Source organism: Podarcis erhardii (assembly GCF_964252035.2).
Source record: "Podarcis erhardii genome assembly, chromosome: 13".
In the NCBI taxonomy this organism is placed as follows: domain Eukaryota; kingdom Metazoa; phylum Chordata; class Lepidosauria; order Squamata; family Lacertidae; genus Podarcis; species Podarcis erhardii.
Genome location: NC_138502.1, coordinates 17565981 through 17583363, shown reverse-complemented (window position 1 = coordinate 17583363; position 17383 = coordinate 17565981). Strand labels below are relative to the sequence as shown.

Here is a 17383-nt window from a genome sequence, read left to right as displayed (position 1 = left end):
GGCTAGATCTGCCCCTCCCCACCACCAGAATATCAGCTGGTCAAGAGGCCAAAGGCGGAGAGGGTGCAATGGCTTGTTGGCAGTCCACTTTTCAGGAGCTGGAGTTGGCTCTTGGCTCTAAAAACGGCTGCTCCTTCAAACTAGTCATTGACCAGAGCTCTAAGCCCTAGAGGGAACCACAACTCAGCCAGCGCAGAGAGGCAGAGCTAAAGGGAGGAATAGGGCGACAGCAGTATCTGAATTTGCATATTAATATTACAGCATGCAAACATAGAGGATATAGGCAACTTCCTTATACCACCAATGGGACTTCCAGATGCCTGCTGTTTTCCTGCGGTATTCATTCACGTGCATGCAAATTCAAGTTGCACAATTTCAAATATCGGGAGGTCCTTTGCAACAAACCTTCCCGAGAAGATCGGATTTTTGTGATAAGGAAAGTGACAGGACAGTAAATGTACTGGGAAGCGTGGACTAAGTGCATAGCTCAGTTTCACCTACTCTGACTGGCAGGGCTCTCCAAATTTTCAGACAGGGGACTTTCCCCACCCTAGACAAAGATGCTGGAAATTGAAGCTGGGATCTTCTGCCTACAGAGAAGATGCTCTAACACTGAGCTGCCCTCCCACAAAAATGCTTGTCTGTGTGCAGAAAATGCCCTCTAGCCTGTGAAACGCACACCCAGAGCCTCAAGTCAGAGTTGGCATCAGGAATCAACTTTGATGGGCACCTGCTGAGGCTCAGGGTGGCCAGATCTGTCCACCTTGGTTGCTCTTGGCTTCTCATTTTTCCCGTTTTAGTTCTCAACATTCTCACATCAGGTTGTTGTTGTTGTTGTTGTTATTTCAGTCAGAGAAGATGAAACACTGAGGGCACCCTTGGCCAAGTCCTCTTGCCCCCCCTCCCAAAAGCACGTATTGTTGGCCACTGGGTACAATCCAGGCAAAGTGTTACCATTTGATCTCTCTCTCCCCCCCCCTCTCTTTCTCTCTCTCTGTGAACATTTCAACAGAATGTGGCGTGACAGAGATGTGACCCTGGCTGGCTGCTTGCCTCATTCTGAATGAATTCACGACTATGCACAATGTTAGATTTACCTAGTTTAAGGGAAAGGCGGGGAGAGACCCTTGGACGTGCCGTTTCACCAGGACACATTTTAGAGGACAGGAGGCAGTGCCTGTATGCCTTTCTGTTATGTACTGAGTTGAATAGGATCCAAAATGCAGCAGTCTGATTGGTCCTAGAACAATAGGATCCAGAATGCACCAGTCTGATTGGTCTGCAGGAGCCACCCAATCCAACTCCAGGTGGAAGTGAATCCACAACCTGATTGGCCTACAAGAGAATTCCAGAATTAGCCAATCACGTGGGACCCATTGTGTAAATAATGTATATAAAGCAGACATTTTGGAGGAACTTCCATTCCTCACTACTATGAGCTGAATAAAGAGCATGAAATGCACACTCGACTCCAAGTATATTTCACTTTCGCAGCTGCTTCTTCTTCTCACCTGTCTTGTTTATACGGTGATTTGTGTTTGGAGTCCTCACTGAGGTGGTCAACTTGCCTCTGATCTGTGCCACATTGTAACGTGGGCTTCCTCCATACATTTTTTTATATAATTACATACATCAAGACCATAGCTGTCAACGTTTCCCCTTTTTAAAAAGGGAAATTCCCTTATTCCGAATAGGATTCCTCGCAAGAAAAGGGAAAAGTTGACAGCTATGATCAAGACTAGGCCAGAAACCTTCTTCCCAACATTTAATAGTCAAATGGTAGAGTTTGTACTAATTATTTTGTACAGAGCATTATTCAAGCGTATGAGCCTCCACAATATTCCAGGGTGGTACACAGCCAGATTTGCTGCCTCAAGTGAGATCGGAGCCTGAGATGAGGCCATCTCTGGGGAGGCGTGCATGGGGGTGGCGGGTATGCAATAATGAGGTTGCTGGCTTTCCTTCCCATCCCTACGCTCTTCCTGGCACCATGTGTGGCTGCTTACTTAATGGGGAATGCCAGTGGTTGTGAAATATACAGCAACAGAGGGTGTGTGTGTGTGCTTGTATGTTATTTGGTAATCTATGGAATTTGGCAAACAGGAGGGGCACTTTCAACCTGGGACTGAGTCACCCATCTCAGAAACTCCCAGTTTCTGTCTCAAACCCCTTAAAAATATGCTAACCTTCACCAGCAGGCCCCCCCACCCCGAATGCTCAGTGACGTTTCTGTCAGCAATGCTCCAAGTATTGGGGATTCGCCACCAGCACGCAACTGAGCCCTGGGCCAGGGTGAGGCAGAACTGTACCATTGCCCCCCCCCCCCGGCCTCTTGCAGTTGGCAGCTCTGAACCACACTGGGAGCCACCCTCCAGAGCAGGCCGAGGCCCGCTCTGACAGGGTCCGTGCCGTTCTGTCAGGAATTAGAGGAATCTGCTCCATAAACACAGCTCACCACAACACTCATGTTGCAAAATCACAGATGGTTCTCTCTCTTCTTCCCCAACATTCAGCCCCCTCAAACAAACTGCTTGGACCAGTTTCCCTCCCAAAGAACGCAGCCGGACTGAGTCACAGGGCCCCTTCCCCATAGCAGCCAGTGCTCAGCAGACTCGACCTTTAGAGAAGAAAGGATGAAGACCCCGTTTGGCAGAGAAAGGAAGAAGACGAGGCACGACATGGCTGAGAGCTGTTTGACAGTCTTCTTCGGGAGGTTGTGGAGTCTCCCTCCTTCGAGGTTGGATGGCCGTCTGTCATGGATGCTTTTACAGTGGTACCTCGGGTTACAGACGCTTCAGGTTACAGAGGCTTCAGGTTACAGTCTCCACTAACCCAGAAATAGTACCTCAGGTTAAGAACTTTGCTTCAGGATGAGAACAGAAATCATGTGGCAGTGGCGTGGTGGCAGCAGGTGGCTCCATTAGCTAAAGTGGTACCTCAGGTTAAGAACGGACCTCCAGAACGAATTACGTTCTTAACCCGAGGTACCACTGTAGTTTATTTTCCTGCATTGCAGGGGTTGGAATAAATGACCCATGGGATCCCTTCCAAATCTACAATTCCATGATTCTATGGTTGGGTAAAGGCAGGGAGAGAGGTAGTGCAGATGGTTGGCACAAATTACAGCGAAGTTGAAATTTCTCAAAATATGTTTTCCTGATATTCCCCCCTCCCTTCTCATTGTTTCATGATGGCTGTCCTCCCAACCACCACCACATGCTGGAATGATGCTAGTCTGGGGCATTGTGGAAGATGCTAATGGCTGCCACCTTGTCAAGAAATTCGCTGCCGCCACTTGTGACAGACGGCATCCTTCCCCAACCTGCTGCCCTCTGGATTTTTTTGGGCTGCAAGTTCTAACAGGCTGGTGGGCCTAAGAGCAGTTGTAGACAAAAGACCTGTAGGGTCTGCCAGGTTGTGGAAGGATGATTGGGGGGCGGAGGGAAAAAGAAGCTGTGCTATTGCCAGTGCTAAAGGTAAGTTCCCTGCTCATGATCTCTCTCTTCTCGCAAGAGAAACACCCCAACTCTGCTGTTCACAAATGGGGTAGAGAATTCAAGAGCTCACCTGAGCACAGTTCTAGGGAAGGAAACGGGAGAAGCACAAAGTTGTGTGTGGACCTTAGAGAAGGCTGACTAAGGGATATTCTTAGAGGTAAGCAGAGTTCCTGGCAGACCGTTTTGAGAAGGTTAGAAACACAGGATGCTGCCATCTGCTGAGTCAGTTCATTGGCGCATCTAGTTCAAACATTGCCTATCCCAGGGTAGCCAGCAATGATGGACTCCAGATGTTGGATATCAACTCCCACCCGTCCCAGCCAGGTTGGCCAAAGTTCAGGGATGATAAGAGTTGTAGGCCAGAACATCTGGAGGGCATCATGTTGGCTACTCTTGATCTATTACTGAAAATTGAGGTCTCTCTCTCTCTGGTTTCTGGCTGGGCTCTTTCCCAGACCAACCTGGCAAAGCAAGGAACTGAATGTAGCACTTTCTGCATATGCTCTGCAAACTCTTGCCCAAACATTGTGGACGTGGGGTTGGAGGAGCAAGTCAAGTTTTCCCCACCACACCTAACTCTGAGATTTTTATTTGTATTGAGAGAATATACTTTGACGCCCCACACGATCAGGACAACTGTTTCTCATAATAAAAACAAAAGAATTGTTGTACTGTCACCTGGTAGCAATTTTTTTAAAGGCCCTATAAGTCAAATTCAATTAAATCTTGGATATTTTAAATAGAAAATAGGTATTTCCTGTTGGCATCCATCTGCCTTGAGAGACAATGGAGTATGAAGTCAAACTGCTGTGTTAGCAGCAGCAAAGTGACCTCCCCGTGGTGCAAGCCTGTGCCATGCGTATCCTGGGCTGCCCAGAGACAAGACCCCTCTCTTGGCCTCACTGATGAGGTCTGAAGGAAAGCAGAGCAATACGTTTGGCACCAGCTTGGCTGCAGAAGTTGCTGGAAGGAGGAGCACAAGGCGCCTTCCAACTGTCTTAGGGACTCCGCTCCGGATTTGTGTAGGGTTTACTCCTTAGCCTTTTCTTCTCCCAGAGATATTCCACAAGGCAACAGAGGTTTAGAAGCTACCTTCCCCAGTTGAGAAGCCTCACCTGCCCCTCTTTTCCCTCTACAGCATGTGTAGAAACTGCCTTATTGACCATCGGACTAAATATTGGTCTCATCCACTCAATCCGCCAGAGACTATCTTTGCATGCAAGTATTTCTAATATAATAATTTTTAAAATAAAACTGGAAATTTTTCAGGGTGATAAATGGATGTCTTCAAAGAGCCACTGGATGCAGTTGGGCTCCTTTTGACCCCAGTCAGCACAACCAATGGTCAGGAAAGCCACAGGTTCTCCATCCCATCTAAAGATTCCTTTACAAAGATGGACGCCACGGAATCCCTAATTGCTGTCTGGAAGTCCCCAGCAATCTTAGTCGGTCACTGATCCTGCCCAGAAAGGGAGTTGTTCATTGCTTTGGAGCATAACTTCAAATGCTTTTCACGCCAGGAAATTTGCATCAGGTTTGCATATTTTTATTTACATACTTTTTATATAATTAACACGTTTCCCCAATGAACGCCAAGCTCTCCAGTGGCAGCTATGCTGTACTTCCATCATGTGCCCTCCATCCTGAGGGCAAGCAGCAGTTTTGAAAAATAAATCAGATTTTTAAAAGTGCAAGTGCACATTAATAATAACACGAACACAACAACAGAGTAAATTTCTCCCTAGCAGCGTATATACGTGTCCACGGCACCAAATTTGCCTAACCAGAATAGCCTGGAGCTCTTTAAACATTAAAAGCCCTTCACTGTTGTGATATGGTTTGCAAAAGCAATAGGTCCTCGGACTTGTAGTCTATGCAACCATGAGGACTGGAAGACTACATTAAGATTCTTGTAGAAGTCCATATAAAGTAAAGGTAAAAGGTAAAGTACCCCTGGACAGTTAAGTCCACTCAAAGGCGACCATGGGATTGTGGTGCTCATCTCGCTTTCAGGCCGAGGGAGCCGGCGTTTGTCCACAAACAGCTTTCCAGGTCGTGTGGCCAGCAGGACTAAACCACTTCTGGTGCAACGGGACACCGTAATGGAAACCAGAGTGCACAGAAACGCTGTTTACCTTCCCACCGCAGCAGAACCTATTTATCTACTTACACTGGTGTGCTTTCGAACTGTAAGTTTGTAGGACCTGGGATAGAGCAACAGGAGCTCACCCTGTCGTCGCAGGGATTTGAACCGCCGACCTTCTGATCGGCAAGCCCAAGAGGCTCCGTGGTAGTTGCATGATGATGGTAGGCCATGCCCTCCCCAGCTCCTTTTCCTTCCCTTTCCAATTACCACATTGGACCAGAAACTAATTTTTAGTGTACAATTTGGTATTTTATAATGATTAATATTCTAATGCAGGTGTGGGGAAGCCCTCCAGATGTTGGTGAACTAAAACTCCCATCAGCCCCACAAGCATGCCTAAAAGTTCAGTAACAGCTGGAATGCCAAAGCTTCTCCACACCTGCTCTAAACTTTCCTTTCTACCTTAGGTTTGCAACAGTAGACTGCACTGCTCAGAGGACTGTATTTGGCCAATAGGCTGCCAATTACTGACTTGTACTTTATGGAAACTGTCAAAATTAGGCTACGGCACGTGGTGGAGGTGGGTAATAAATGTAAAAAAAAATGCAGCCTATTCTTTACAAAACATTAACGGCAGCTAATGTTAAATTAATACAAATATCCTTTCAAATAAACATTCCCTTTAACACTAGATTAATTTTTTGGGGGAAACAGCTTTGAGCGATTTGCCCAAAATTTCTTCAACATGTTAATTTTAAAAGGCACACATCAAGGGTAAACCATCTGAGGGACACTTAAAACTAAACAGAGGAAGTTTGAATGGAAACAGTTCTAAAGCCGTCAAAATCATCGTGTTCTTCAACAAATTCTTTAACAATTGTGAAAACTGTCGGGGGGAGGGGGGAATCTGGTTATATTGCCAAACTCCTCTCCTTCCAATCCACCACAATGGAAATTCAGCATAACTTGTTTCCAAATAAATCATCAAGCTTTGACTATGTATATATACACACACACCGAATATCATATTCTCTTGCACAAGACTCCTTGAAAGCAGCTGATCTGATTCAATCCCCCCCCCCTAAAAAAGATACAACTAGAGATGAAAGGGCGAAGTTGTTAAAACTTGGCAAAGCTTTTATGTACACAGCGAAAGTGGGGGAAATGATGTTTTCCAAATACAGTTTGTGAAGGGTATTGCCTCAAATAGAGACTGCCATCTGGTGACAGGAGGTGGTAGTGCCCAATGTCAGTTTACATTAACTCCATGGAATGAAAGTGTGAGTTTGTCAGTGGGAAAAATCCTTTAAGGGTGAAGGAATGATCTTGTAGAAAAGCTTGTTCCATAGCTTCCCATGTCTCTCCTGAAGGAGGAAACATTCCTGAGATACTTCATACATTTCAGCTGAGCTATTCTCTTATTCAAGTAAAGATAGATGGATAAATCCTGGCAACAGAAGATTTCTTGCTGGAAAATACTCATGAGTTGCCAACTCACCCTGATGGAAAGTGGAGACAAAAGTTTTGACTACAACCACTATGATGCAGTGTGTAAAAATGCAGATTTATAGCTGCAAGGATAATGCAGTGCAACTGTAAGACAAATAATGCATACGGCAATATCCAGGCCTAGATTTAACTGAAAAATTTGGGGATGGGTGGAGAAAGAGATAGCAAATAGGAATGCATAGAAATGGAAGAACGGTTGATTTGATGAGTGGAATTTCCATGGAGATCTGTTGCAAAGCTTGTAAAATTTAATTAATGATAATAATAATTCAATCCAGTTTTCCTAGTGAGCCAGACCTAGGTCCATTACCTTCTGTAAAAGGTAAACATTATTTCATTTTGTACGAAAGGAGATAAAATGAATGCAGCATGAATGTTCTCTGTTATAATGAGGAAGAGTTGCTGCTATTCCATTTCCCCCCGCATTTGGGGAGGGAAGGCGTGTGGGCTGGGTGAATTGTAGAATTGGAAGGGACCACAAGGGTCATCTAGTCCAACCCCCTGCAGTACAGAAAACTTTTGCCCAACATGGGGCTCGAACTCACAGTCCTACAATTAAGAGTGTCATGTTCTACTGAGAGAAGAGAGGTTTCTTCTGATGACTATTTCAAAAGGGAGTTGGAGAGAAAATCTGGGATATGATTTGAAGGCGGTAATTTGCTTTACAGGAACATATGCTCAGCAACAACAAGTTTAGCTCAGAACAAACACTGCTGTAGAATGCAGATCTTGGGTGATGTGGGGGGAGTTTGGGGTGATGGTGTGGCTTCAGAGCCTGTTACCATGCAGTTCCTCAATGTTTCAACAGGGGGCACTCCCACACCAAACGGGGCGATCTCCCAGCTACGGATTCAAACCCTCCAGTTTCCTTTTCTGTTTCGCCATCACAGCCTCTAGCTCTGATACTTTCCCAGAATCCTGGAAGAAAATAATGAAAATGAAGAAAGGATATAATATTGTTCTGGCTTCAAGAATGCCCCAACTTTCCCCAGTGGTGCATTTAATTCTCAGAAAATTGTAGTGTCATAGAAAACTACAGTGGTGCCTTGGGTTAAGTACTTAATTCGTTCTGGAGGTCTGTTCTTAACCTGAAACTGTTCTTAACCTGAAGCACCACTTTAGCTAATGGGGCCTCCTGCTGCTGCTGCACCGCCGGAGCACGATTTCTGTTCTCATCCTGAAGCAAAGTTCTTAACCTGAAGCACTATTTCTGGGTTAGCGGAGTCTGTAACCTGAAGCGTATGTAACCTGAAGCATATGTAACCCAAGTTACCACTGTAGTTTGCAGTTTCCTGGACCCCAGGAGCCTTCCTTGGTGTGTGTTTTTGCTAAAGCCCAGTAGACTGCTTCCTGCTCAGGGATACAAGAAGCCTTGACTTGCATCAGCACCCTCCCAACCCTTAGGAGAAGCTTCAGGGCTCCTTTTACCTCCAATAGGGCTCTCTGGACTGTGACCTGGCTGTAAACTCGAACTCCTTCCTCTGGGCTGACAGCTCTGAACTCATCCTTCTTCAGGGAGAAAAGCTGAGCTCCGTTTAGGACCCCCAGGGCACTTACTGTCCTGTGAGGAGGAAGAAAGAGTGAGTTATGGGGGGTGGGTTATGGGAGGGAAAGGGAATTTCTGCTATTTACACTCATAAAACGTTAAACAGGAAACAAGCAGGAAACAAATGTTGCCTGGATACACACCATACATTTAAAGCACATTCCTGCCCCCCAAGAATCCTGACAACTGTAGCTTGCTAAGGGTGCCAGCAATTGTAGTTCTGTGAGGGGTTAACAAAAGTTCCAGGATTACTGCAATTGTATAGTATGTACATACAACTAAGTCGCACCGCTACAGGTCTTAAGCTGTGGGATGGAATATCCATGCAGATAAATTAGCAGAATGCCTAAAACAACAATTAAAATATCCACGGTAGACAAACAGCAACCCATCGGATAATATGGCATCTCATGGACCCCTGAAAACTGGTGTTGGGTTAATGAGGGAATAGGGAGTCACCATAGCCAACCAGAAACCTTAACCAGGAGCACAGAAAAAGGAACCACAGCTAACAACTGGGCAATGGCAAATCATTAAGAAGCTAAGGGCTATTGAGCTATTCAGGAAAGTGGAAGCTGCTTCAGATATAGGCCAGTAAAAAAGGTGCTCATAAAACAGGCCAACTAGGAAAATTGGGTAGGTTAAGTTGACACATGCAGGCCTCACGATTGGCGAATGTGCAACATGAATCTGAAGAAGGTAATTGCAGACAATACAGGAAAGGCAGGAAGCTGCTTTGGGAGATACCAAGGAATACGTTTGGACTTTCATGGCCAACCTACATATCTTCTCAAAGGAAAACAGAGGCCAACTCACAATGGGCTGAATCCTTTGGCTTCCAGCCAGGTCCGAACTTGAGCAGGGTCTGAATCGTATCCTAGAGGCAGGTTGGTGTCTGCAGCCCGCTGGATGTGAAGGTTCCTGCTATGGCTAGTTGTCCCATTGGCCAGTCTCAGGGCGAGCTCCTCGTTCACCGTGTTGAAGCGCTCTGCCGGGGCAGGAAGTGATGTCACACACGGCGCAATGTTTGGATGGGTAGGCAGACCAATTAACCCTACTTCCCACAATCATATACAACAGCCTCCGATCGCTATATGCACAGTTCAGAAATTCTCCCACAGAACCCTGTGTCATGTCATACGAGGTCAGTTGTATAACAGCTTTCAGATAGCAAAAAGCCAGTCCACCACACCTCAAACTGCACATTTCAGTCTAAATCCTTCATCCATGCGACTCTATTCCAGTTCTCATGTAAGTCGAGTGTTTTGCATCCTTGTACTGTGCTTCTGGGAGGGAAGGACAACTCTTTATACCTTTCAAGCTCGAAAAAACCTCTTGTGAAAAATGCTAAGTGACGCTGACAGCTTGTTTGACAGGAACCAACAGGAGATCCCTTTGTCAAGGACAGGTTGGATGGAAAGGAATGGGGAGAGGAATCAGCTGGGAAACATACCAAGGGAAGAAAGCTCAGAGCCTGGGGAACATTGGTGGGACAACCATGAGCAGTTTTGATGTGCCGTGGGCTTCAGAGCAAGCAGAATCTGAGGCCCTGGCAGCTACCAATATTCCAGAGGCTCAGCTTCCCTTAGAGCCTGTTAGTCTCTGTTAGTCACAACCACCAATTAGTGTTCAGTTGTTTAAAATCATGTAATAGAAAGTGCTTTGCCCTAGAGCCAAGGTTTGGGTGTCCCTTAGGAAATGTGGCCTTTTTATTATGATTATTAATTCCTTTCTATACCACAAACTCATATAAATAGATATATATATATATGTGGTGTGAAGAATTTTAACTAAAACCAACTCTGGGCTGCGTAGCCATGTTCCCCATGTCACATAGCAATGAGGAAAGTTTCAAAAGCAGTTGGTCATGTGTTAAGAACATCAATTCCACTGGTAGCAGAAACTCCTTGCATGACCCTTTAGATCCAAACCATTAAGAGAATTTGTTGCAAATAACTCTCTCCCCCCCTTCACAAAGGGGGTCTTAATACATTTTTAGGGATCTAGAATGACAATGCATTCAAGTATAAGCTTTCCAAGTACAGTATAAGAGGCTTTCAATTTATCAAGTGACACTGAATGTTTCACAAAACTTTCACGAAACCCACAATTTCTAATGGGGGTGTGAGCACCTCATAGACCTCTCCCCAGTTGTTTCCTCTATACTTTCCCAACCTTAAATTTTTCACATTAAAAAAAAAAAGTCCTCGTCAGAATTTTAGTGCAAATTTCACTTAATATGCAGATTTTTAAAAACACATTTTATTGCCTATAATCCTTGCAGCCTGCCGCATAAGCTATCGTGTCCCCTGCTCTGTACTGAGGTTTGTCCTACACCGCTTAAACCAAAGCTATGTTAAAATGGTGAAAAAATAGCTTATGCTCCCCAGAGCTCCCCAGTTCCACATACAAAGGCAGGCTTACCTCGCTCACTCAGGTCCATGTTAAGTGCCTCTGTGCTGGCCCAATTTCTGCCATTTGTGTACAGACTTTTGGTCTTGGGTGGCGGCTGAGGTGGACTTTTCTAAGTAGAGGCAGAGGGGAGAAGCAAATATTAACAGTTCAGCCTCCTGAAAAGCCCATCTCCTGGTGGGACGTCAACTCACAAAGAACATGCTACGCTAATATTGCAAGTGCCAGTACATCTGCCTTCCTACTAGGGATGGAAGGATTTGACAATTTCAGTTCTCTCAGTTTCACATTTTTTTCCAGTCTTAAATTCAGTCCTCCTTATTTCTGCATCAATTTGTGAATTAAACAACCCAAAACAATTCCCATTAAAATTCTTCATTTTAGCATGAATTTCTCCTAATAAGCACATTCTGGTCTGCACTACACCTTTTTGCAAGCAATTTCTTCTAATAGTAAGCATTTTCAGATGTCAGTTTCACCAATGTATTCATTCCTTTATACATTTTTGTCAACACTGTTTGGTTGGGGAACTGCATCGCAAAATTCAGATTAAGTGTGAATTTTCGCAGAATGGCTGTGTTTCAGTTCCCATATTGGTTCAGAAAGCGAACATTTGATAGGTTCACCTTCAACTGCAAACTGGATTGAATTTCTCCCCTGCTTCCCACTGCCTTCCAGACTGTCTGGGTTTTTAAGCATGTCTGAACAGTTTGGGTCCCATACATGTTCTTATGCCGTGTTGGTTTTAAAAAGTGGCCATAAGCGTAAGCTGCGGGGGGGGGGGGTCATTTCCAGCAAATCTACATTGGTGAGAATGGATTTTAAAAGTGTCCCTCTTCCAGCCTTCCAGGGAAATATTATTTATTTATTTAAAAATACATTTTAAAAAAGTCTTCTGTACCCATTCCCTAAACCGGCCAATGTGAGTCTAACATTTCCCAGGCTTGTTCAAGATTCCATGGCCAGGATTATTTGAGCATAAGAGTTGTGCTGTTGGATCAGACCAAAGATCCATTTAGTCCAAAATCATCTTTCCAACAGCATGTAGACATTTTTTTTCTGGGAATCAGCAAAGCATGCAGGGCAGAAAGGCAACACCTATTCCCTGGTTCTGCCCGGCATCTGCTATGCAGAGGTACAAATGGGACCTGTAATAAAACGATGCTATTTGAAGTGCTCCTGTTTACTGTTCCAGCCAGCCAGTCATGTTGGATACCGTATTTTTTGCTCTATAAGACTCACTTTTTCCCTCCTAAAAAGTAAGGGGAAATGTGTTTGCGTCTTATGGAGCGAATGCAGGCTGCGCAGCTATCCCAGAAGCCAGAACAGCAAGAGGGATTGCTGCTTTCACTGCGCAGCGATCCCTCTTGCTGTTCTGGCTTCTGAGATTCAGAATATTTTTTTTCTTGTTTTCCTCCTCCAAAAACTAGGTGCGTCTTGTGGTCTGGTGCGTCTTATAGAGCGAAAAATACGGTATTTTATTAGAAAAGTGGCACATAGCTCTACAACAAATAAAATCAATCAAGCAAACAGACAAGCTCTAATTAGTGCTCTAAGCCTCACCTTGGATATCGCTGGGCTGGTTCCGTTGACCTGAGGAGCGCTGTTGTGGTTTAGAACTGGGGCCAGAATATTATAAGGGACGTAGCCAACCTGACCATAGTGGTTCTGAACTTTCCACCACTTCTTGCTGTCATCCAGGACCTAACGGCAAAGAAAAAGGAGACACGTTCCTAGCGAAGCAAAAACTTGGTTCTAGGTCTGGAACTGCCCAAGAAAGATGCTAGATTGTTTTTGTATGCCACAACTGCTGCTAGGATTTTGTTGGCCAAAAATTGGAAAGCACAAGAAGTGCCAACAGTGGAGGAATGGCAGATGAAGATGATGGACTTTTGGGAGCTGGCTGACCTGACTGGAAGAGTCCGCGACCAGAAGGAGGAGGAGCACCAGGAGGAATGGATGAAATTTAAAGACTATTTAGCTAAATATGCTAAGATAACTTAAATAGAAATACTTGCAAGTATCAGACTGGCTTTGGATTTGAATATATGATGTTATAGAATAATAAAAGGTAAAGGGATCCCTGACCATTAGGTCCAGTCGTGACCGACTGTGGGGTTGCGGCGCTCATCTCGCTTTATTGGCCAAGGGAGCCGGTGTACAGCTTCTGGGTCATGTGGCCAGCATGACTAAGCCGCTTCTGGCGAACCAGAGCAGTGCACGGAAACACCATTTACCTTCCCGCCGGAGCGGTACCTATTTATCTACTTGTACTTTGATGTGCTTTCGAACTGCTAGGTGGGCAGGAGCTGGGACCGAGCAACGGGAGCTCACCCCGTTGCAGGGATTTGAACCACCGACCTTCTGATTGGCAAGTACCTTCTGTGGTTTAACTCACAGCGCCACCTGCATCCTTTTATAGAATAATATGTTTAAAGTTAATATGAAAGGAAAGAAAGATGTTAATTGACCAAGTAAATTTTATGAGAAATTAGTTTTGGAAAACTGTTACAATGATATACATTGAAACTCAGCCAGGGAGATTAAAGGAAGTCACCTAACAATGTCAACAAAAGTGGAATTATTATACGGTAGTTAGGATTTATGTTTGTTTCTTTGTTTATGTTTGTTATAAATTTAGAAAACAAATTAAAAAAATTGGGGGAAAAACTCAAAAACAAAAACTTGCTTCTCAAGTTCCCTGTCAGGGGAGGTCCCGATTCCATTTCACAAACAATTCTATAAATGTTACCTAACCCACAAGGTTGTTGGTAGGCTCCCAGCCCATGCACATTCCTGTTGAGCCATTTAGGGCTCATTCATGGCCTACAAGTGTGGTGGGAGGCGAGATCAAGACGTCTAATGTACAAGCCTGCTTCATTGCCTAGGATATTCTGGCTTGGGACAGGTGACCAGGCAATAGGGTATTTCCAAATGCCCTGAGTACCCTAATGAAAGCAGCTTCCCTACAGCCGTGTCCAATCTGCAAATCACATTCCTTTCTATTCTGGCCAGATCAGGAGCGGGGTGGGAGTGGGAATCTTCTGGCACCGCAAGTGTTCTGGGACATCAACTCACCTGCAACATTTCTCCATGAAGTACTGAGAGTTCGTTGTTGTTTCTGGCTGTGAAGTTATGGGTGGAGATCACAGACTTGCTCTCTGGGTGTTTATGTCTGTCAGGAGGGAAGAAAGAGCACATGGAGTTATGGGCAGGAAGGTCCATCACTTGTGGGCTTTCTAGAACATCAGTGAGGGTTAGGATGGGGGCTGGAAACCCAGCACCCCCAGCTTAAACAGTAAAATATGGCCACCCAGAAGGCTCTGTCTGCATCAATGTGCTTGTGGAATGCCCTCCTTTAGAAGTTGGGCTGGCACAGATGCTATCATTTCAGTGCTAGGTCAAGACCTGCTTTACGCAGACATTTCAAGAGTTTTTAATTTGATGATCATGCAACCCTTTCTGTGTCACATTTTTAAAAATTGTCTTTATTCGTTTGGGTGATGTGTTGTACTGTTTATAGCTGATCGTAGTAAAGTTTATTTTTAGGTTTTGTATCGTGCACCAGTTTCCATATAGATGACGGGCAGGTTGTACGTATTCCAAACGAACAACGAAACAGTTTAATTTCACTCTGTCCATTGTTGTTCCCAAAATAATCTTTCTCCTGGATTTGCAAGCTTGTGACATTTATGTAGTTTTGCGATCTTCATTTGGTTTAATCTAGGGCTGCAACGTTTAGTTAATTAATCAGAAGATAAACCCAATAAAAACAATTTGACTGATTAAAAAGGTGCTCTTGATACATGGGGCAGATGGGTGTGTGCGCGCGCATGCACATATATATACATATACCATATATATATATATATATATATATATATATATATATATATACACACCCACATACACCCACCCACACCCACCCACACCATACACACACACACACACACACACACACACACACACACCATACACACGTGTGTGTGTGTGTGTGTGTGTGTGTGTGTGTGTTCTCATTTGACAGGGAAAAAGAGGGGTGGGAAAAGTAACCTCTTTTAAGATGCTGCTGTGATATACGTGCTTGCAGTCTAAAAACAAAGGAAGTATGCATTTTGCTCAGAACTATTGTTTCATTTATTTGCAAACCTGTAGTTTTAACCAACCAGTGGTCCACACTGAGGTCCATTTACTTTACCACCATTAGCTGATGGCAGAATTAATTCCCATCCCCTTCATTCAAGTATTACTTGATAATAATTTTCGTAAGAAAAATAAGCGGAGGAAACCATAAATTAAGATCCCCTCGCAGGAAACAGGAACTGAACCATTCAAAGGGAAATTCATCAGTGATGCCCTGGCTGTGCTGAACAGGAAGCAATTAATTAGAGACACAAGACGGAAGTTTTAAAGGCACAGTAACCCTGAAAAGCCTCCACAGAACCTTTCCTGACCACAGCAGATAGGCTGGCGCTGTGGTTACATTTGAAGTAATGGACTTTGCCTCAAATTCAGAGGCCAGAACAATAAAAGAGAGAGGATGAGGCATGTCAATTCTGAAACCAATGGGGGATTTGTTGATTGGGGACAGATCCATTTTAAAACCAATTAAGATATCAATTAAAACTTTAGTTCAAATTGTGGAACACTTTCTTCAAGGTTACGTTGGGGTTCAGTGGCATAAGAGGAATGGACAAGAAACTATTCAACACAGCCTTTCTAACAAAGAGTGGTTACCAGTAAATGTTGTAAGTAAATATTGTACACTTCCTTCAATATCTCAGAAAGGCATGCAAATTTGGGCTTGGCAATATGAAAGTTCACTGAAATTTTTATCACTTGACTAATCTGCTAAAAAGGTCAGGTGATGAATCAACCGAATGTTATTTCAACCATTCAGCCCTAGCTTTTCATCACTTTTTATCTAGTTGAATGGGAGCAATGATGCAAATTCATGATGACAGGGAAAAAATGTAATATTGAAGGAAGGGCTAGATAATGGACAATGTGAGATATTGGCCTCCGCAACACCTGCCTCTTTCCTATAGGGAATGGAATTTCCTGCAAGACAAAATAGTCTCTCGCCCCTCCATGTTGCGGTCCTCCTCCTAATTGGATGAGCATCACAACTGGAACCCGCTGGGATACAAAGCTTGCCAAGCGCTTCAGAACAGATGATAGGAGATGGAGAAGAAAAGGAATTAGAGCCCTTAATCCCCACCACCACCAATCCTACCTTAGCTGGCTGCCTAGCGTCCCCCTCTTGGCTCTCTTCTGGGCGCCATCTTTCTTTAACCGCTGTCCTCTTGTTTTCATCCTGTTATATTTCCCTTCTGCACCCATCACCAGAGCACCTGGCCTTGCCTTCTGCGATACCTACATTCCTTTACACCTCCCTGTTATAACCAGCCAGCTCCTATTAAGCTACCTTATCCCAGTAAACCCAAGAGCCCTTAATTCCTGGTCTGTTCCTTACATTATTCGGCCATAACAAACCCCCATTTTGTTTCAAGCTAACCCAGGCAGCCTTGTTGTTCCAAGCCCTGCTGCCCTGGCTCATTCCCCCAGCCTTTCTAGAAAACCCAGTTCTCCCAGTTCTGTCCTCCCACATTGTACACACAACCTGGAATGGACTTCCTTTGTGTTTGTTTAGCTTCCTGCCAAGCCATGGCTATCCAGGGGCTGAAGAGATTGTCATGTTCTCTTGAGCCTGCTACTTGTGTGCTGTTCCACATTAAGAACTCCCTGTGCGCTGTGCCTGGCCATTACCAAAGTGTGCTCCTGTTTATGGCAGCATTCGTGTTAACGTTAAGTGAAAACAAGTAATTCTACAGGAGGCCTATTTAGGAGGGCAATGTGCCTCAATGTCCCCCAAGCCCTCACTGAAGGGGACATCATGTTCAGCAGTGTCTACCTGGGGATATAGCCAATAAGTCTACCTGGCTCTGCTCCCGACTGCTTACACACCCAAACTCTCTGTGGTGCGCAGATGCATTCTGAGAAGGAACAGTACAGGCCTTACTTCTGTAATGTGTGCAGAAAGCCAAACTGTGTAGGATCCAGCATATTAATTCCGTGCTCTTATTGCTTCCCTGCTTGAACTCCTCCGGGGAACAACTGGGAACCATGCAGCAGCCTAGGTCCAGCATGGTTGTCCTCCCCTGTGGACTACAACTCCCATCATCCTTGACCACTAGCCATGCTGGCTGGGGTTAATGGGAGTTGGAGTCCAACAACAGCTGGAGGGCAAAAATGTTGGCTACTCCTCCAGCAGCCACTTAATGGGTGGAAAGGTAGCAACCCTATAATTACTCCCAATCTCCATATTTCCTA

General features: G+C 44.7%; 1 protein-coding gene across 1 annotated transcript in view; it reads right to left on the bottom strand.

The window, feature by feature from the left end:
- Positions 1–5027: 5027 nt before the first annotated feature.
- EPS8L1 (EPS8 signaling adaptor L1) overlaps positions 5028–17383 on the bottom strand; it is a 39204-nt gene continuing 26848 nt past the window's right edge. The window contains exons 16-21 of the mRNA XM_081837387.1: positions 14129–14225; positions 12614–12754; positions 11063–11162; positions 9455–9626; positions 8521–8653; positions 5028–8010 (exon numbers count right to left, since the gene is read on the bottom strand). Coding sequence (XP_081693513.1) covers positions 7936–8010; positions 8521–8653; positions 9455–9626; positions 11063–11162; positions 12614–12754; positions 14129–14225 — 718 coding nt within the window. The 3' untranslated portion in view covers positions 5028–7935. The remainder of the gene's footprint in view (positions 8011–8520; positions 8654–9454; positions 9627–11062; positions 11163–12613; positions 12755–14128; positions 14226–17383) is intronic.